Source organism: Mirounga leonina, unplaced genomic scaffold (assembly GCF_011800145.1).
Source record: "Mirounga leonina isolate KUSES-001 unplaced genomic scaffold, KU_Mleo_1.0 Mir_94, whole genome shotgun sequence".
NCBI lineage: Eukaryota > Metazoa > Chordata > Mammalia > Carnivora > Phocidae > Mirounga > Mirounga leonina.
Window position 1 is genome coordinate 19,659,465 of NW_023270855.1, and position 21,654 is coordinate 19,681,118.

The 21,654-nt window shown below is 34.0% G+C and overlaps 1 protein-coding gene across 2 annotated transcripts in view; it reads right to left on the reverse strand.

Moving 5' to 3' along the window:
• Positions 1-1,542: 1,542 nt before the first annotated feature.
• Positions 1,543-21,654, reverse strand: part of PPP4R2 (protein phosphatase 4 regulatory subunit 2) — a 53,414-nt gene continuing 33,302 nt past the window's right edge. For both annotated transcript variants that reach the window (XM_034998277.1, XM_034998278.1), the window contains exons 3-9: positions 18,805-18,975; positions 9,752-9,845; positions 7,935-7,972; positions 6,983-7,057; positions 6,586-6,729; positions 5,580-5,869; positions 1,543-5,326 (exon numbers count right to left, since the gene is read on the reverse strand). In XM_034998277.1, the coding sequence (XP_034854168.1) occupies positions 5,007-5,326; positions 5,580-5,869; positions 6,586-6,729; positions 6,983-7,057; positions 7,935-7,972; positions 9,752-9,845; positions 18,805-18,975 (1,132 nt within the window). In that variant the 3' untranslated portion in view covers positions 1,543-5,006. The remainder of the gene's footprint in view (positions 5,327-5,579; positions 5,870-6,585; positions 6,730-6,982; positions 7,058-7,934; positions 7,973-9,751; positions 9,846-18,804; positions 18,976-21,654) is intronic.

Here is a 21,654-nt window from a genome sequence, read left to right on the forward strand (position 1 = left end):
AGCCCAATACCAACCACATATTTAACCCTCAAATTCTCAGCAAATATATGCATTAACACTCGCAAGCCTACTCAACCACAAGCATTTCTTGATGCAAGAATTAGTAAACAAATATCAAGTCCCATCATACCACATTAAAGCAGACTTGACTGTATGTCCAACTTAGAGAAACACCTGTCCACCATCAAGTGATGTGCTGTACCTTTCTATACGCCTGGGGAGGCTGGTCTTACAGACCTAGCTCTTCTGTTACTGGGACACTTATTTCTTGGTGATTCAGTCTAAATGCCCATGGATTTCATGTCAAGGGCATCCAACTGTGTGTACTCCTCTCAACTCCATAAACCTAGCAGCAAAGAAAAGGCTTCAGGGATGAACCCAGAACCCTTCAAGTGGGCAGAAATTGTAGGATTAGTATATTTAGGAATCCCAAAATGGATTGTGCTGACAGTATCCACAAAGCCCACCTGATTTCAGCTGTTAACCACTTGCCAAGCACAAGGCTAGCTTGTGTAAGTATAAAAATTAGTGTTAGTATAAAGTATACTATTTTTATACTATAAAGTATAAAAATTAGTGCAGACTGGGAAACGGGATTGCTGGCATTTCTGTGTCATTATTTTTAGTTAAAAAACTCATTGCCTTTGGGAAGAAAAAGCCTGGAAGTATAAACCTAAACCACAAACTCTACTGCTGAATTTTGGAGGAAAAAAAAAAAAAGTCTGTTGCTCTAAAACCGTTAGAATACAACAGTAAAAGGCAAGTGGCCAGGGATGGTGCATTGTCATGCTATTTAGTGCAACAGTCTTCTCATCATTACCCCAAACTCTACCACCAATTCTGTTTATGAAATAAAGTTGCTTGCTGGTTAAGTTAGAGATCAATTATGAAGAAGCTGAAATTCAAAAATACTTAAATTCAGGCACGTGCTAATTGGTACTATCTTCTGAATCCAAAGCCCCAAGTGTTAACTATTCACCTACTATGCAATACATAAAAGAAATAAGAACCCAGAATTTTCAGAAAACGGAATCCATTCTCTCCATTTAGGGCAATTCTACACTTCTAATCATGTAGTTACCTGAAGGAGACCTTTCTAAAATGATTCCAATACAAATGTTGTGGATCCATGTGTGCAAATTAGTGCCAAATTATGCCAAAAGAGAACTGTTTTATAAGGTAAATCAGGACTTTGTCAGATACCAGGTTTGAGTTGTCCATTCAAGTCAGCTGCACCCTCCATGTTGGAAATATTATCACTTAAGAAACAGAGCTGCAATAAAATCCTGCATTAAGCTTTTTCCCTTACAGACCAGAAAATGCTTATGGATCCTAAACCATCTGAAGTGACTGGGGAGGAAGAGTTGGGTGAGAGGTGTGAACTATTATGGCAAATAAAGTAATTCCACACATAAAGATATTCTTCTAATTTATATTTTATTGCATTATGAAAATAATACATTTGGCAAAGTAATCTAGGCTCCAAATTGAAATAAAAGGAAATTCTGAAGAAAGTGTACTGATTATTTTTTAAATGTGAAATATTAGATGTATCCTAACCAATACATACTAGCATTCTTATTAGGCCAATAATCCAATAAACCTAATTATAATAATTCCACATAAAATTACAAGGCGTTTTTGCATTCATCCATTTTACGATTAGCACAAATCTTGAGAGAACTGAGCTTCATTTGATCAAAACCAATGTAATTAAGAAACTCCTGTTCAGAAGACAATTTGAAACACTATCCAAAATTTTTATTTCCTTTGGTTCTACAAGTTGCCTTTTCATCCTTATCAAGTTACATTTCTCATAATCAAACATTGTAGCAGCTATAGATTCTGCTATAGTACCTTTATAAGTAAACTAGTATATTACATTTACATTATTTGAAAAATTACTGATTTTACAAATGCAAAAATGCACAAATACATGCCTATCTACACCAGCAAAACAAAGGACTCTGAACCTCCATGCTTTAACAGGCTACACCTTCTGGCGCAGGATTTCTGGGATGCCTTTCTAAGCCAAAGGGTTATAATAGTTCTCTGATGGGGAATTCACTGCTCTGTTCACACTGTTGAAAGGTGTAGTTACAATAAACCCTAACTGGATTAAATTTATCTAATAACCAACAATTAAAATAAGACATTTTCCACTACTCATTTCTGTTCTGCTACATTTTCAGAACTGAAAAGATGGTATTTTTTTAAAATGTACTAGGGTAATGTTTTCACTTGTTTAAAAGGGGAAAGTGCTAAAAACACTACATATATATTCTGTATCCTCATCAGCATTTCAAGTTCTTTTTACATGTTGGGTTCAGAGTCTAGATTCTAACAGGTAAACAATCTGCTCAAGGCCAAAAAAAAAAAAAAAAAAGAAAGAAAAAGAAAAAAGAAAATAACATTTTTAATCACGGAGGTCCTGCTTCTTCATTTAGGTCTTTTAATATGACTTTGCTGATGTGTGTTAAGAAAATGTGCCTAAAATTAGCCTTTAAAAAATTCACATCTGAATCAGGTACTATTAGAACTGAGGTTTTCATTAAGCAAAGTCTGTGTAAGTGCACCTACGCATACTTGCGGAAATCTACTTCCAAATGGGCATCAGTATCTTAAACCAGCTGAACAAGGTTTCCCAGCTTAACTACAAAAGTATTCCACCTATCCTAAAGGAGATATTCCATTAGCATTCTACAGTTATCTGTATAAACAGCAACAAGTTTGATCTAGGATCAACGTATGAATATCTAATAAATATTAAAACTATTAAACTATAGATTAAAATGCAGATCTCTCATAGAGTTAAGCGATGGCATTTTGGTACATTCACCATTATTGTACTTTATTTAATAAAGAAATACATTTGCCCTTGCAAAAATAGCAACTGCAAGTTTACAAATAAAACCACAGACCTCAAAGTCATGACGCTAAATCTTCAACTATAATTATAACCAACAAAAGTAAACTGATTTGTTTACAAATGGTCCATGGCACAATTAAAACAAAAAATATAAAAGGTCACAGGATCTTAAAGAATATGTTTATTGACAATAATTTCATAAATATTCTAAAGAAAATTTCAAAATTTCTAAACTTAAAATGTTTAAAATCTATTCTCATTGGCAAAATATCCCTCAACAAAATAATAGGTGAATAGGCCACTACAAATGAATGTCACATTTAAAATTGGCTTCAACATTTTTAAAAATTTACAATGTGTGATTTTTCTCCCCTCCTGGGTACAGTAAATACTCAGTTTTTATGTCAACTACTAGACATATTCTTAAATGTATCACCAAGCTGCTGTGAACCTGACAGTCAAGTCAGTCAGTAGTATATTTACCCTATAAACATAAACGGAGCCAAATCATTTTGGTAATTTTAGTCATAGCAATTTAAGTAGTCAAAATGCAAAAGTTGTGGTTGCCACCCACATCACCCCAAAGATTATGATACAGTGTCAGAAAGTGTTTGCATCAGTTTTATAAGTTCATCTGTGTACTTCAGTATCTGAAACTAAAAAAGGGATTCTTTTGTATTTTGATAAAAATGTACTCGAATATTTCATAACATTAATATTTATTGCTTTATATGAATACTGTATTGAAAGCCCAAGCATTCAGTTTACACACAGAAATTATACAATTATATACCGCTTCACAAAGGCAGTGAACACATCACATTCTACAAAATCTACTTTACAGAAATTTAAAAATTCTAAATATCAAAAGGTACAGCTGAAGAAACAGGTATAAATTTGGCAGCCAGTAATTTTGACAGGGAAGTTGCAGTTTGCATGACTTTTAAATATGTGAATTTGAAAATATTGAGTTTAGAGTAATCATTGTGCTTTGTGTTAATCTGAAAAATAGAACACTGGCTGTCGAAGAAGCATGTTCAAAAATATTTAATTCACTTCAAAATGTCATACAAATTATGGTGGTTTCTATGCACCCCTAAAGCTTCAGTCATTTAGCTCCAGTACATTACTATAGTAATATATTAATTTTTCCAGTACAGTGGGGTTTCATACCTTTGACATTTGCATACTCTAGAATAATTTAGAAAGAAATGTGTAATATTCACAATGTTCAGAAAAGCAAGCAAAAGGTCAAGGAACCTGCCGGGTTCTTCTGAGATGGTCTCATGTCAGCATTCATTCTATAAAATAGTAAGCTAATGTTTGAACACAGTTTCCAAGATAAAGCGTATTTTCTCATAAATAATGAAGTCTTTTTCTCAGGCACCTCAGAAGTATACAAAAGAATTTTAGTTTGAACAGATCTCTTGGAATGTGTTTAACCTGGTATTTCAACAGACTTATTTCCAGGGTTTCACAAGGGCCAGATTTTATTTGAATTACTCAGAAGAGAAACTGAAACTGTCTTCTGAAAGAGGTGAACTCAATCATTACCAATAGAAAAAGTATCCACTGTATTCATCTCTTATAGAAACAGAAAAATATAACATTTCCCCCCTTAGAATAATATATATATATGTATATATGACTTAAAGTTCCACTGTACATAGTCAAACAATAAAATCTGGAAACCAGCATGAAACCCTATAATTCACATGTTAAAATGTTGAAACTATGACCAAAATATGAAAACTGCTAGAGTTGTCAGAAAGAGACAAGACAAAAAGATTTCTTGCATATGTATAAACTAAATGTGATAATTTCCAAAAGGTTTTCAAAATTATAATTATTACCTTCCAGTTTAAAAACTTTAATTCTTAAAAAAAAAAAAAAAAATCTATACACAAACCACTGATTTGACCAGACCGAAAAAAAAGTCAGCGGTAAGCAGGACCCAGAGGAGCTGATATTCACAGTTCTTACATGTACAACTCTTTCAGGATTTATCCCATAAAGTACTTTATTTTACAACCTGCTTCTCTTGTAAAACTAAAGGTCCACTTTATTACATAAAAGTTTTATACAGTGTAAAACCAGAACTGTATGTAAAATACTGCATCTACATGTTTCTAAATAATTAGTCTTGTTCCATTGGTTCATCTGTGACTTCTGTGGTTTCGTCGTCATTTTCCATGGATGACTCTGAGAGAATCTCTCCAGTTTTACTGGAGTTGGATCCTACTAATTCTTCTGTCTCATGGCAATCAGAACCACTACTTACAGGGCCTGTATTTTCACTACCTTCAGAATGTAAATCTTTCTCAGCTTGAGTCAGATCAGATTCCTCCATTTGATTATTTTCCTCAGAAGTCTCTTCATTCACAGTTAAGGCATCATCAGATTCTTTTTCTTGATTTTTTCTTTCTGGGATCATTTCTCTTGATGTCATAAAAGACTCTAAAAATAAGCAAATGTTGTTGTAGTTAAATTTTATTTTCAAAATACCTCCACAGTTAAGTTTCATGAATTCTGATATTCTACTGTTCAAATCATATCCCCTGAAACTCAGCAGCAACTACATACAGGTGGGAGAAAAGCCCAACATCAGCATTATAAGGAGTTCCATTATGTTAAATTCTTTCACGCAAAATGAAGTACAAGAATTTGAGGATCTCCTTACTCCACCCTTTTACAGATGGTCTCTAAATACCTTCTTCTTCCTCTTCATCCTCTTCTTCATCCTCTTCTGTACAGTGCTGCCTGGTACAAGTACTTTCCTTGTCTTTATCCTGAGGTGACGACGATGCTTCTGTTTCTTCTACCATAACCGAAGCAATTTCACTGGAAGATGTTTGACTGGCTGTCTCTCTGACTTCACTTTCTTTGTCAAACCTGAGTCTTTTTACCTCATGCCCCTCGGCCTCCACAGCATCTTCATCTGGATGTTTATTTTTTATAGGGCTCACTGAGGAACCTTCTGATTCAGATGTCGCAGAGTCACTGTAAATGTTTTTTTAAAGTGTCATTAATAAAGACTGTTTTCTTCATCTTCCACATTCTCATTTTTAAGGTCTAATAATTTTTAAAACTGTATTTCTGTCTCAAAGTTAAATTGTAACATCTGGGTAAAGAAAAACACAAGAGAATAATTTCAAGGGAACCTAAACTGTGTCAAGAATATTTCCCACTAGAATTAGTGAACAAGTTATACGGCATTTCTGTTCAATTCTCCAGTAAGTTAAATGTCTTCCCATAAGGGAACTACAAGTCTTCCAGATGGACATACTCATTAAGACCTCTCACTCGTTTAGTCTGCTTTCCCTTAATGTGATGCAGAAAATCTGAGATGGGATATAAATAAAAGGTTTCCTTTAATGATCTCCAATGAGAAATAACTCACAAAATTTTCAACTCATTTATAAATCTTTTCAGGTTACTTTCAAAAACAAGAAATAGAAAACACCAGAACCACTTTACTTTCTTAAGATCCTATTATAAACAGGATCTCCCCAAATTAGCAGTTTTAAGCATTCTCTCTGACCATCTTCATCCACCTGCTAATGCTGAGAATGTCCAGAAGCCACAGACCACACTAAAACCTTGCTGTGCTCCTCAAAACGAGAGTATATAGTAAATAATGAGTGCTGAAAACAATGGATAAATGTCAACTTATTTTGAAAACATTTTTTGTTTTTAAATATAAATCACATACAAACCTGTGATTTTTGTCCTCATTTTGCTGTAAGTTTGACTCTTTGCTGTCTGTGCTCTCAGGCAAGCCATTTGTTGTCATCGGGACTGACAAAGAAACCTTTGGTCGATTAAGTGGCCTGGGTGTTCCAGGCCCATTTATATTAGACCTAGGATAAGATAAATGAACATCATTTTCCCATTTTGGTAAGAAGTCACCCTCCCAAGGTTTGCTTATGTGAAGACATCACAGAAGTATTTACTCTAACTTTGACTTTCAGATTTAAGGGTTACCAAATTAATTGTTTAGTATATCCTGTATCTTCCATAAAATGCCCAACTTTATTTAAGAAAGTATATTGAATCTGCTTCTCAAAATTAGGAAAATACAATTTCTGTGGATATTAAAATCAATAATCTCACCGTTCAGTATAACTTGGTGAATTTCCAGGAAACATAACACCATTCATTCGATTTAAACTATTGGAATTGTTTTTCCTATGAGAAAAGAAAAAACACTATTATAAATCATTTAGTTCTTTAATTCAGTAAGAGCAATAGGCCTAAAAGATCTTTTGTACGATCTCACAGTCACAGAACCAAACAGACTTTTGAGAGAAACAGCATTAAATTATGGGATTATCTTAGTATCTCATTTAACACAGGTATATTCTTGTGAGAGTTCTAAAAACAAACTGTTATTGTCTATGAAATCACAGACACTTTATAAATCCAGTGTTTCTCAACGGGAGACAACATTCTCCTCTCAACTTCCCTTCACGGAGCCCACCACCCCAAGGGACTTTTGGCAATGTCTGAAGACATTTTTCAGGGAAAGAGAGACATTACTGGCATCCAGTAGGGAGAAGCCAAGGACAGTGCTAAACTCGCTTTAATTCCCAGGACAACCACTCATAACAAAACATCAATAGTGCTAAGGACTGTGTCTTAAACCAACACCTTAATTTGCTATATAAATCTTGACAACTGGAAATACTTTTCCATCATGAGGAGGAAAGTCATCAAGAGACTATTCCAAACCTGGGAGTTATGCCCCAGAGACGCCATGGTAAGGTATCTAGGGTGGGATTTCTGGGATCTCAGGGCCCTGAGTACCATGACAGTACATAAATCCACAAATCTTAAGATTACAGCAAATCATCACTTTAATCCAAATCTCTTTACTAGAAAAACTTATAGATAGATAATATCATTGGTAATATTCTACTTGAGGGACTGGGTGGTAGGTTCACAAGTATTTATAAATGTTATCCTGCTTCATTCCATACAAAATAAATGTAACCTAATTTAAGGACTAATATATTAGAAATGATATAATCAGTATATACAGAAATATAAAAATCTTTATACTTACTCTGAAGAAGGATAAACACAGCTAACAACCATCACATTCTGCAATAACAAAAATTGATGCTTTAATATGACGCAAAGCACTACGACATAAGGTTTAATCATTTGTTTTTAAGCTCTCAGAATCACCCTGGCAGATTAAGTTCCTATCTTCTCCAATTTTACTAATAAAAAAAATAAATGGTTAAAAGTAAAAACTTTTCATCATGGGGCGCCTGGGTGGCTCAGTCCTTTAGCATCTGCCTTCGGCTCGGGTCATGATCCCAGGGTCCTGGGATCAAGCCCCGCATCGGGCTCCCTGCTTGGCAGGGAGCCTGCTTCTCCCTCTCCCACTCCCCCTGCTTGTGGTTCACTCTCTTGCTGTGTCTCTCTCTGTCAAATAAATAAAATCTTTAAAAAAAAAAAACTTTTAATCAAACAACAGAAACTAAAACAATAACTAAATCCAATAACCTACTAAACCATTTGCTCCTTCTGCCAGTATTATTTTAACTCTACTCTAGCTACTATGGAGCCCTGACATTATATATCAAATGTAATACAGTGGAATAGTTTTAGATCGAAATCATGCCAAGATACTTAGAGACTGAAGTATTTAGGCCACATATAATGAATTTCCTTAAAAAGCAGTACCCAATCAAAAGTCTGATGTGTAGTAGCATCATAACCCCCCCAAAAAAGCTTCAGACCTTTTTAATAATATAATCTTCCCAGTTAATACTGACTTTACTAATAGTCAATATTCATTAAAAGTGTAGTATGAGCCAGAGTAAGTGCTTTTCATTTGATCCCCTCCACAGCCCTCTTATTATCCATACTTCACAGATCAGAAACTGAGACTTAGGTTATGTAACTGGTCCACGGTCACCCAAATATGAAACATAGCAGTCCTGATTTGGTGACAGAGCCACTCCTGATACGACTACTTTGACTGCCTCTTCAAAGATTGCCAAAATCTAATTATTGAAAGTCCAATAAGCTGAAAATAAGTACTGATAAATCATCTCCGTTTCCTGCTCTTCAGGAATCTTACTAAATCAAGGGCGTGGAAGCTCAACAAAACTAAACCAGTAAAGCCCTAAGATCTATTGTAAACATTAAGTAATGGTTTTAGATTCCTGCTCCAAGGGTAGACTAAACTGAATTTGAATTAGAACCATAAAATGAACACTGGACTATGTTCTAGGATCAAAGAGGGAATTAGCAACCTAATGGTCCAATCTTGGTTCCCACAGGGCTCCTTCACTGGTTCCTCAAATAAGTCAATTTCCTACTTTTCATTCCCTCAAACACCTTGATGTCTTTGTTCATCACATTGTTTCCTTGATCCAAAATGCCCTTCTCTTACAACATCCCCTACCCACAAAAAACACCAATGCTTTCTTCTTTCTTAAGTCTGATCTACATCTTTCTCAATATCTAAGTTAAATTTTTGCATCAGATTTTCCAAAGCTGTGCACCAAATCCAGAAATGAAGAAATGAATTCCATGGGTAAACAAGTGTGCAAAACACAACTATAATGGAAATGTCAATGCCAAAACTTTGCAGAGCCTTTAATGTTAATGTATACTAGGAATTTTGAAGAGACAAGAAGCTGCTTTCCCCATACTAAACTGATCACAAGTCCTCCCTCTGTGCCCCTCCTATTAAATCTCACTCCAAAACCTAGTTTTTCCCAGATTAGGAAAACAATTTGAGAAAAACTTCAGGTAGGTTTCAGGAAACCTATTTGAAGAAAAGGTGCCTAAAACAGAACTTACTCAGTGCTCTCTTCTGAAATAGATTAAAGTTTAATATAATCCCAATGATAAAATAAATACCTTCTCTACTCCTCTGAGAAATTTGTCTGTTCCTGTATAGTTTCTCCTTGGATCTGTTAGCAATTCACATAGTCGCTGAATAGTAAAAGGGATACTGCAAAAGAATATAATTTTATAGTCTGAGGTCATTAATTATCAAGAGAATTAGGAACATTATCACTCTTGCTATTTAAAGATTTATCTAGTCACCCATGTATTAAAATGACCAAAGAAAATGCTACAATAGGGAAATGAATAGATGAGTGACTTAAAAAATAGGCAAGACAATAAGCACACCTGTCTTTTTAAACAAGAAAATCCCTAAGCAATTAAAAAAAGAACACACAAAATTTTAAAAGTTTCAAAACTAATGGAGAAATATATTTTAACATTCTCAATATAATTATTTTAAAGTTTACAAGAGAGGCAACACAAATAATAATCAAGTTACAGTTTATTAAATACAGAACTTTTCCTCAGGCATTCCTTTGCACACAAAGATTTCTTTACAGTGTCTCCAAATAAAACTACAGATGTTTTGTTATCATATAGAACAAGGCAAATGATTCCAATGAAAAAGTATTATAAATAGGGTTCTGCTCCACAGTTAGTTTTACAATCTATGTTTCATCAGATGTAAAATACAAACACAATCAATATTTTGGTAAGTGCCTTACCATTATCAAATTTTCACTTGATCATACCAAATACAAAACTGATATAAGTTGGAACAAAATCTTTTGTAAATATTAAAAAAATTTATCTCACACACTATTAGCATTCCTCAGAATTACAGTCTGAACAGCAAACATGAGCATTAGGTAAGACAAACACAGCTAAAAAGTACAAACATAAACTTCAGACTTCATTATATGCCATTCAAATATATTTATTCACCTTATAAAGAGAATTACAAAACCTCAAATTAAGAGTTAATATTTACAGTTCTTTATTATGTATAGGCATTTTGAGCATTTTGACACAATATTCTCCCACAAAGGAAAGCAGCTAGTGCATAACAGTGCCAAGACTCAAACCCAGTGTCTCTAACTTCAAATCCCTTGTCCTCCCCTCCATTATTCCAAACATACTTAAAATCTTGTTTATTTTCTAATGAGACAGACTATATTTAGTTCTCATATTCTTAGCATCAATATTCTTATGTTCTTATAAAAAGTCAGTATAAAGTTTGTAACAAATTTTGAAAAGGTATAAAGTGTATTCATATGAAAACAAACATTTTACTTATTAGAGGCCAAGAATTGACCTTTTCTCAAGTAGCATCAAAACCTAAAAATCAGAAAGCTATCATTCTGTCAACAAAAGACTGCGTGCTAACTAAAAGAATGTGTGTCTGATATCACAAATACTCAGAAGCAGCTAGAAATTACAGAACTCTGTTCACCATGACTGCTAAAGGAAATTCCTCTGGGTTTCTGAGAAAGAATACGGTTTCTTCCTTTTGAAAATATGGTCAGAGGGGAGTACACACACAGTCAAAACTAAGAATCTTTGAAATGGAAAAAGCAAACAAAGCACACCAACAATGTTACTAATAAAGAAACAGCTTACTGGTCTGCTTTATTCATTCCTATAAAGACACCACATAAGTGAAAACATAGCTAATACACAAAACTGTTAACTGCATTAAAAAATTAAGGGAAACATTTTCCCAAGCTACATACATAATAAACAACATGAGTTTACAAATTGTCTTTCCTCAGATTTGATTGAAAGCTTAAGGGCAGGATCTCCTCCTTTATATTAGGTTCAATATACACGTTATTTATACACCTATATATCTGAAATGCAATACCACCAGGGATTTCTGAGTATTAATGGTATATGTGCACCTCAGCCCCTTCTCTTCAAGTTCATTACTTTCCAAACCTTAAACACACAAACTCCACCTATGCTATTCCCTCATTAATAACTCACGGTGATACTACACTTAAAAGTGTATATATTATTCAAAAATAAGCAAAACAGCTCCCAGTGTTAAGAATATTCAAATAATCTCAAATGACAAATACTTCAATAGGTATTATCTATGTCTTTTCCTCCAACTAAATTTCTTTCAAACACCAAAACCAGTATTTTCTCTTAAGGTAAAAAATAGCTTTAAAATATAAGTATCTTTGGGGCACCTGGGTGGCTCAGTCGTTAAGCGTCTCTGCCTTCGGCTCAGGTCATGATCCCAGGGTCCTGGGATCCAGCCCCGCATCGGGCTCCCTGCTCTGCAGGAAGCCTGCTTCTCCCTCTCCCACCCACCCCTGCTTGTGTTCCCTCTCTCGCTGTGTCTCTCTGTGTCAAATAAATAAATAAAATCTTTAAAAAAAAAACCCAAAACATAAGTATCTTTAAACTTTCTGTTTAATAATGTTTACACTACATGCTTTGGCTAATTTTCTTCAGGAAGGTAAGTGAAAGTGTAGCCAATTATTAACAATGCATGTGTTGATAAATAATACTGCTTTTAGGGGGAAAAATGTATTATGTTTGCACAGCACTGTTAGCAATAAAAGCCTATGATAAAATGTGTTTACGCCTTAGACACTTTCAGGAGCTTTTTACGAAGTGTCCAATAGATGGCACTAAAATGTCAAATAATACTCACCCCTTGCGTAAGGAGGCTAAGTATATATTTGTAAAATATATTTGTAAAATATTTGTAATATTTGTAAATAAAATATTTGTAATATTTGTAAAAATACAAATATTACTTGCATATAAAAGTATCCTTTGGAAACATAATATAATCTTGACAACTGCACTGAAGGTCTCTTTACACAGCTGTACTTATTTTTAACCTTTTAGGTAAATATGAAAGCCTACCACAAGCTAGAAATCAGAGCATGTAAATAACTACAATAAATGTTAATATAATTTTGTATGCAATGTTATCAAGACAGAGTAAACTGTATGCCAAGGAAGCAAGTCTGAACCTGGGAACACTTTTTTTTTTTTAAGATTTTATTTATTTATTTGACAGAGAGAGACACAGAGAGAGAAGGAACACAAGCAGCAGGGGTGGGAGAGGGAGAAGCAGGCTTCCCGCTGAGCAGGGAGCCCGATGCGGGGCTCGATCCCAGGACCCCGGGACCATGACCTGAGCTGAAGGCAGACGCTTAACGACTGAGCCACCCAGGCGCCCCGTGGGAACACTTTCTAAGTTAGATCTTTAAAAGGAGGTGTAAGAATAAACCAGATAAATCCAAAATGAATGGTTGGTGCAAAAACTATATGCAAGGTTTACTCTGTTACTCTTTAAATATAGCATACAAAACAGTTTATTCTAACTCCTGAAAATATTAAAACTATTTCCAATAAAAATCACTAAATTAAGACCCCCTGTGCTAAGAAGAAAAAAGCAAAAATGCACACAATGAAAAATCTGAACCAGAATCTCTAAATTTGGGGAAATGGGGTAAGGATGTTCACTGGAATGATATAGTATAAAATAAATTACTTAACAGAAAAATATCTGGGGTTATTTCAAATAGAATACATTCAGTTTACTCTGCAATATATTACCTATTTGCCTGCCATCCTAAGATAAAAACTAAGATTACATAAGGAACTGGGGAGTGGGGAGGAGAGCTCTCTGCAGAGAGCCTGTTTCTCCCTCTCCCCCTGCTCTTCTCTCTCTGTCAAATAAATAAATAAAATCTTAATAAAAAAATAAATAAAATATTCCTTTTAATTCCAAGGAGAGCAGCTAACATGTCTTACATTAATTATAGAGTGTATCTGAACTTGCTGCAATCTGTCCCCATTCACTGCATCAAAAAAAAGTATCAGGGCACCTGGGTGGCTCAGTCAGTTAAGCACTGACTCTTGACTTCAGCTGAGGTCATGATTTCGGGATCATGAGATACAGCCTGAAATACAGCTTGAGATTCTCTCTCCCCTTCTCCCTCTGCACGCCCAACCCCTTAATACCCATTAAGTCTTACATACCTGAAAGCTATGAGAATTCAAATATCAGGAAAGGGGCTGAACATCAGAGAAAGACATCTAAGCATGAATTAGCAATTTAATGCTATTTTTAATAGAAAGAAATTGTAAACAGTAAGGCCAACACCTAAAGGAAGAATGTCCTATCTTACATTTTAAGCTGAGATTACAGTTTGACTAAAATTTCTTAGTCTATTTATATGTTTCATCATTAAGATGTACAATTATTCTGAATGCATACAAGGTATCAGTTGGAAAGAAGGCATTCAGAAAAGGAAAATGCACATTTAATTCAGAATCGAAGATAAAAATCAGATAACTGATTACCTTACTCCTTTATAATGCAATCAACTTTCTTCATGAAAAAGATAAAGGAATATAAAATGTAACACAGAGGCCATCTGCGTATAAAAACTAAGAGAGAACCATAAAATCAGACATCCTGTTATGAAAAATGTTAAAATAGCCAGCTCACTTTAGTTTTATGCATAAAGATGTCATTTTTACTATGTCTTTATTTTCTATGAATGGCTACATTTATACTATGCCTTAAAGAATTGCTTAAATCTGACTTGAACTATTCAGGTTAAAACTAGCTTAAATGTATCTCTGTTATCACCAAGAAAATAAAATAAAAAATCTCTATATATCTGTCTCAGTTATCCAAGGCTGAACAGGTTCAGTTTTGTTTACTCTTAAGTCCTACAGAAGTCAGAAATATCACTGGAATCATGTGATATTATCTTTATCCTTATCTTAATATCTATGCAATATGCTCTATCTGTACTCAGGCTTTACATCTGTATAAATATACACATGCTTAAATATTCTTATGTATATATTTTCTACCTCAAATCAAATGTTAGAAATTCTTAGATTTACTGAAAACACCAATGTAAAATGACAAGTACAAACAATTAAGAAAATGAAGAATCAGCCTCTTTAAATAACGCTAAGTAACTGTAAACTAGTACCTGTAAACTAACCATTCCCCACCCCAAAACAAATGTGTAGCAACTTGTCAACACTTTCAATCAAATTAATCATCTTTTATAGTGCCTATAGTAGTCTGAATTGTCACTGTCCTGGCATCAAATCGAAAATGTCAAGAAAAAAATTAGACTTCTGCTACACCCTACCTTTCAATTTAAAACATTTTATTACAACATCAAATCAAACCATATGATCAAAGGACAAGACAAGGCAGGGGTAGAAAGAGGAGAGAAGGCTACTAAATAATTCCAATTCTCAACTAGTTATGCTAAGTGAAAGAGAGCGAAGAAAATGGAAATAAACACATTTAGCTAAAAGATTTAATATGCTCGGGGCACCTGAGTGGCTCAGTCGTTAAGCATCTGCCTTTGGCTCAGGTCATGATCCCAGGGTTCTGGGATTGAGCCCCGCATCAGGCAACCTGCTCCACAGGAAGCCTGCTTCTCCCTCTCACACTACCCCTGCTTGTGTTCCCTCTCTCGCTGTCAAATAGTAAATAAAATCTTTAAAAAAATAAATAAATAAAAAGATTTAATATGCTCAACAAATACTGACACAAAAACTCTATTTTCCCAACCAACTGAAGAGAATTCAAGCAGCAGCAATAAAATAGGTCAAAGGAAGGAAGAGAACAAAATAACAAATAGCTAGAACCTATTCTCTCATCCCTGAATAACCTCAAGCTAACTATAAAGCAAACAATACAAAATCAAAAAAGGATTATGCTTTAAATCTATGATCCAGATTTAAGAGTATAAAAATCTCACATATGACCTTCTTAAAAAAGTATGAAGAGGCACACTCTCGGGTGCAGAAATTTACAAGAGATATTTCTGCGTGTGCAATACACTACAAAACAATATAAAAGTTTAGGACTAAGAAAAATCTGGTCATTTATGTACGTTAAAGTAACATTAGAGAAGAATTTCAATATTCAGAAAGACTATCATGCCAAAAGATGAAAAGCGCTCTTCAGCTGTAACCAACTGTACCTGCCTTAGAAAGACGATGTGACAATTAAAAGATCTTTAGGTATCAAATGGTTATGTACTTTTTCCAGACCTGCTCGTAAATACATAGCCATACTACTTTAGTCAACTACCCACAGTACCTTAAACTTACTGCTTATTTTAGAAAGGTCTTAGGTCTAACAACATTGACAAAGGAGAAGCAAAGACACACAGTTAATTTATATTCATTATTCTTCGATGTCAGTAATTTAGAGGACATTTAACTATCTTTTAAAAAACTACTAGAAATGTAAATTACATTCTTTCTACCCCTTGAAATCCCTCTGTATTTACTAGTAGGAATGAAGTACTAGAAATAAAATATAAATATAGAAACATGCTTTTATTCCTTCCATTGATTTATCGTGTACTTGTTTGAAAACCTACTGTTCAGCCATTCACTGTTCTTGAAGGCCTTGTTTGGAAAAGATGGTTAACCCTGTTTTCCGGAATCTTACAGCTCAAGAAATCAAGCCAACAAGGTAATGGGACAATTTCCACATCAAAGAGGGAAATTTAAATGCTGACAATATACTAAAATAATTTTAGAAAATGGATAATCTTTTTCAGGACTAAATACTACGAAGCATTTAATAACAGCTTTTACTAATTAAAAGCAAAAACAAAACAATAAACTTACCAATAAGAAAATCACCCCAAAATAAAAAAAAAATGAAACCACAATTTATAAGAGCCAATAAGCACCTGATAAGATGTTCAATTTCACTTGCAAAGACACACAAATCTCTGCGCACCCACACACACAGACAAAATATTAAAGAATACAATATCTGCATTTATATACACACGAAATGATACACATTTTGCAATGTCAACTTGGCAGTTCAATAGAAATTTTAAGTATGAGTACACTGTGATGTAACAATTTCATTTCTACAAATTAAAAGCAACAATCTATACATACATTTAATGTGTGACATTCATCAACACAAGAAGGTATGTACAAGGATGCGCACTACAAGCACTACTTATAACAGCCAAAAAATAAACACCCACCACCAATGGAAACAAGGCAAACTTGTTCATATAATAAAAAATAATGCGGTCATTTCAAATACATAGAAGAACAGAAGATACCTCTATAAATGCATTGATACAGAGATTTCAAAGCTCTTCAAAAAGGAAAATACAACTAGCGTATGACATGATCCCACTTTATGTACTACTCCTATGACATCTAAGGATCTTTTTAAAACTATGAACAAGTATTTCTGTAACTTAAAAGGTGACCCATTATAAACAGCGGGAAAGGTATACTAAAAAGGACAAATCTTCAAATCTGGCTGAAAAAGACCAAAATGCTACTTACAGCCGCCACTCTTAACAAAATTTTTAAAACACCAATTAATTTATATACATTCAAACATAAAAATAAAATTGAAAAAAATCATAAACATGTGTCAATATACCAACATATAATACAGCCAAAAATATTAAAAACCGAAAAATATTTATCACTGATTACGGCCTCGATCCTGCCTGATTAGGGAAAAGGATTCATAAACGGCTATTCTGAAAAATCAAATTAAAAACAACGTAAGTTCAAAATACTTATGGCTCAAAAATGAAAAATATTTTAAAAGCAATTATCTGTCTTAGGTATGCATTTAATGACCGTTCAAATCATTTTCAGAAGTAGGTCAATTACCTGTTTTAAAGACTAAGAAATTATAAATATTTAGATTTTATTTATTCTACGTATCTGTCTGGTCCATCTTAATTTTGAAAGAACTGAAAACAGTATTACTAATTCAGAATCACAAGTATATTAGCTTAACATTCACAAAGCAGTAGCATAATATGACCTGTTTTACCTTAACTCTTAATTTGTAAATGGTAGCCATAACTTACTGAAATGAAAAGATGAGTTATAACGTCTAAGTACTATGTACTATTTATAAATATCCCGAAGAAGTATTCTTATAAGAATAATCCAGTTCAAGAGTAAATCTTATGCCACATATTTCTAATATAAAGCATGTGGCGTTGTCTGGGTATGTGCCTTTAAAAAATACTATTATTAACAAAGCAATATGTACATACAGATAAATAATTTTCAGTACAGTGCACAAAAGTACAATAGGGTACAAAGTCAAAATAAGTCTCCCTCCTACCCCAAGCCCCTAAAGGCAGCTCAAAGATAAAGCTGTAAATTCTATCCCCAAAAAGTATTTTAGTAAGATACCTAAAACCAAAAGCCTAAGAATTTGTTATTTTAAGCAAAACTCAAAACTTAAAAACATGATACATAACAAAGGATTAACTGAATTACACTACCTTGTTGCAAATCCCATGCGTTTAAATATCTGAAAAGAATGAGACTGTTTATGCTACCTAAATAAAAATCCTTACAAATGAAACCTCTTCAAATAAAACCTATCCCAAATATGAATTCATGGTTAACATATCCACAATTCATTAAATTTGGTATTGTCACCTCACACTCCAAATTGCTAACGTCAATCTAAATATTGAACAATTCAACTTCACAAATACTTCTTCCCTTCAATAAAGAAAACCCTATAAATACAAAGTCCTAAAAAGAAAAATATTTAAAATGACACAGAATATGACATGCAGCAACATTTTTTAAAATAGCAGTTTATTTTAATGCAGTGACCCTTTAATGCAATGTTTTACAAAGGGCTAAAAATGATTACTTGTTACTTGGGAGTAAAAGAGGAACTCCAAAAAAAAATTTAAATAGAAAGTCCTAAGTAGGTGCATTCATAAATTGTTATTTTTCATTAAAAAAAAAAAGTTACTCATCTCAATGATATGCAGGTCCTAGGCAAAGTATAAAGATTTATAATATCACATATAAAATGGAAAGAAAAAACTAACATATTTCCGGAATGTTTCCACTGTCAAAACCATTTAAAGTCCAAATGCCACTGATAACCGTAAAGGTGGTTCAAGTTAAATAAATTAAATAAATACATTGTAATTATTTTAAATAGTTGTAAGCTAAAAATCACTATTAAATGTCACCAGAGACACAGAACTTAATGAATAATCAACGATCAAAGCTTAAATAAAAATCCATAATTTTCTGCTAAAAATTAAACCTTTCAAACAATATTAAGTGCATACCCATTAAATCCAGTGACAATTTTCAGTATTCTTTCCTTCATTTCATCAAAGGGAATATATTCGACATTAGGGTTGGGAGGACCTCTCGGTTCAGGAGCTGAAGTTCTGAAATCATCCATTACTTTCTCCAGTTTGAAAATAAAATAGCCTTTAAATTGGGACCATTGAATCCTATAAGCAAAAAAAACAAAAAAAAGAGTAACATGTAGCTTTACAGTTCTTGAACACAAAGCACAAATACAGAATACACCGTAACACTGATACTAATAAAATTAAGATCTGAGTAAGGGGCTGTGAGAATATCTTTGTTCAGTAGCATATACCAGGCCTGATGAAACTGACTCACAATCTCCAAACTGGTTACATCCAATTCTCCCCACTTCTGACCCAAATGAAACCCCAATCTCTGGTAAAAATCTTTAAAATGAACCACCTCTGGCTGAAAGCCTATTATGTACTACGTCTCATCTCATTATTGGCATTTTTAAAACATTATTTCGTTTTGACTCTATCACTCCTAACAAACCAGTCAGGGAGGTGTTACTGTCCCGTCTGAAAGAGGTGATTAGAAATTGGCCCAAGTTCACATTTTAAATAGACAAGTCAGAATGACTCCAGACCCAAAGCTCTTGGTATCCAAGCTATAATGCTTACACAGACTAATAAAGGTTTCTTGTCTTGTATCTATGTTAAATAGCAAAATAAACTTCAATTTCTCCTTTTTCCTTTTTCTTTCAGCTAGTATTTTCAGGATCTTTTGTCTCTTAAAAGGTACATATCCAAGGGGCACCTGGGTGGCTCAGTTGGTTAAGCGACTGCCTTCGGCTCAGGTCATGATCCTGGAGTCCCAGGATCAAGTCCCGCATCAGGCTCCCTGCTCAGTAGGGAGTCTGCTTCTCCCTCTTCCCTACCCCCCTCTCATGTGCTCTCTCTTTCTCGCTCTCATTCTCTCTCTAATAAATAAAATCTTAAAAAAAAAAAAAAGGTACATATCCAACATGTATCTGCAAAGTAAAAATATATAATTTATGTGCTTTTAATATCTATTCATTTACTAAGTTAATAGGAACATCTTTTATCCCCCTGTCCTCTTACATTTTACCACTAATATAAAAAAATTTTGTGATGATACCTGCCTGAATAGCCTAAATTCCAGGAGATCCAAGAATCAGAAATGCCAACCATTTCAAAGCCAAACAGAAAGTACAACCACTAACGGCAGCAGATAAATCTTACACAGGTGACTGCTTAAGCAAAATAAGGGAAGAGCTAATCTGCACTCTTCTCTCCCACCCACAATCCTACAAACTAGGGCAGCAGTTCTCAAAGTGTAGTATAAGAGGCCAAAGCCATTTTCATGAGAATAAGAGTTGACATTTTTACTATGATAATATGTGTCCTGATGGTACAAGAACAGCAAGAGGGAAAATAAAGAAACTTAGCAGAAATCAAGGCAACAGTTCCAAACTCCTATCTACTAGTAGCAGTCATCACCTTCTTCACCCTCCAAATTCACAGTAAAACAAAAAACCATTTTCATCTCAAGTTTAATTTAAAAAATTACTAATTTTAATTCTCAACCTCTGAACATGCATCTTCTTAATATTCTGTTAACAAAATGAAATGAATACATGAAAAACGTATCAAAATACTATATATATCTCAAGGAACAACAGTTGAATATTGTTGCCAGCTGAACTAGCTGCTATCTTAGAATGCCATTTTTACTTGAAAGGACTGTCAAACCAATAAGGCTTTTTCAAACCAAGAGAATTTGGTAGACATTTTCTCACGAATGACTTCAAGAGAAATAACTAAAATATTTGTGGCCAACGATAAAATCTGAACTTCAAAAACAGAAAATGAAAATTCTAGAAAATGTTTTTCAGTATGAGCCTAAAAGACTCCTGATACATTCCCAAGACATTTCAGAATCAGTCACTGTTGACATAAACAGTATTGTGTGACACCAAAAAAAAAAAAAAAAAAGACGACTGAACTGTTATCAAAATAAAAAACGTTTTTGTGTCTCAAAGGTCACTATCAACAAGTGAAAAGGCAACCCACAGAATGGAAGAAATACTTGCAAATCACCTATCTGATAAGGTGTTAATAACCAGGAGATAAAAAGAACTCCTACAAGCAAGCAAGGGGGGGGCGGTGGTGTAACAGGACACAACCTAATGAGAAAATGGGCAAAGTAGTTGAACAGACACTTCTCCAAAGATATACAAATGACCAATAAGCACATGAAAAGATGCTCAACATCACTAATCATTAGAATAATGTACATCAGAGCCACAATGTGATAGAACTTCATATCCATTAGGTTGGCTGCTCTCCAAAAAAAAATCCAGGAAATAACAAGCATTGGCTGCCAAAGATGTCGAGAAACTGGAACCCTATACTGGCTGGTGGGCATGCAAAATGATGCCACCACTGCGGAAAAGTGTGGTGTGTGTTCCTCAAAAACAAAAACAAAGACAAAGAATTACCAGATGATCCAGCCATTCCATTTCTGGGTAAGTACCCCAAACATGTGAAAGCAAGGACTCAATCAGATACATGTACACCAATTCATAAAGCAGTATTATTCACAATAGCCAAAAGGGGGAAAATACCATCAATCAACAGGTGAATGGATAAATAATGTGCATGCAATGGGATATTATTAGGGCTTAAAGTGGAAATTCTGGTACATGCTACAACTTTGAATAATCTTGAACACAATATGCTAAGTGAAATAAGCCAGACACAAAAGAACAAATTTTATGATTTCACTTACATGAGTTATTTAAAACAGAATCAGAGGCAAGGAGCAGAAAGACATTAGCCAGGGGCTGGGGGAAG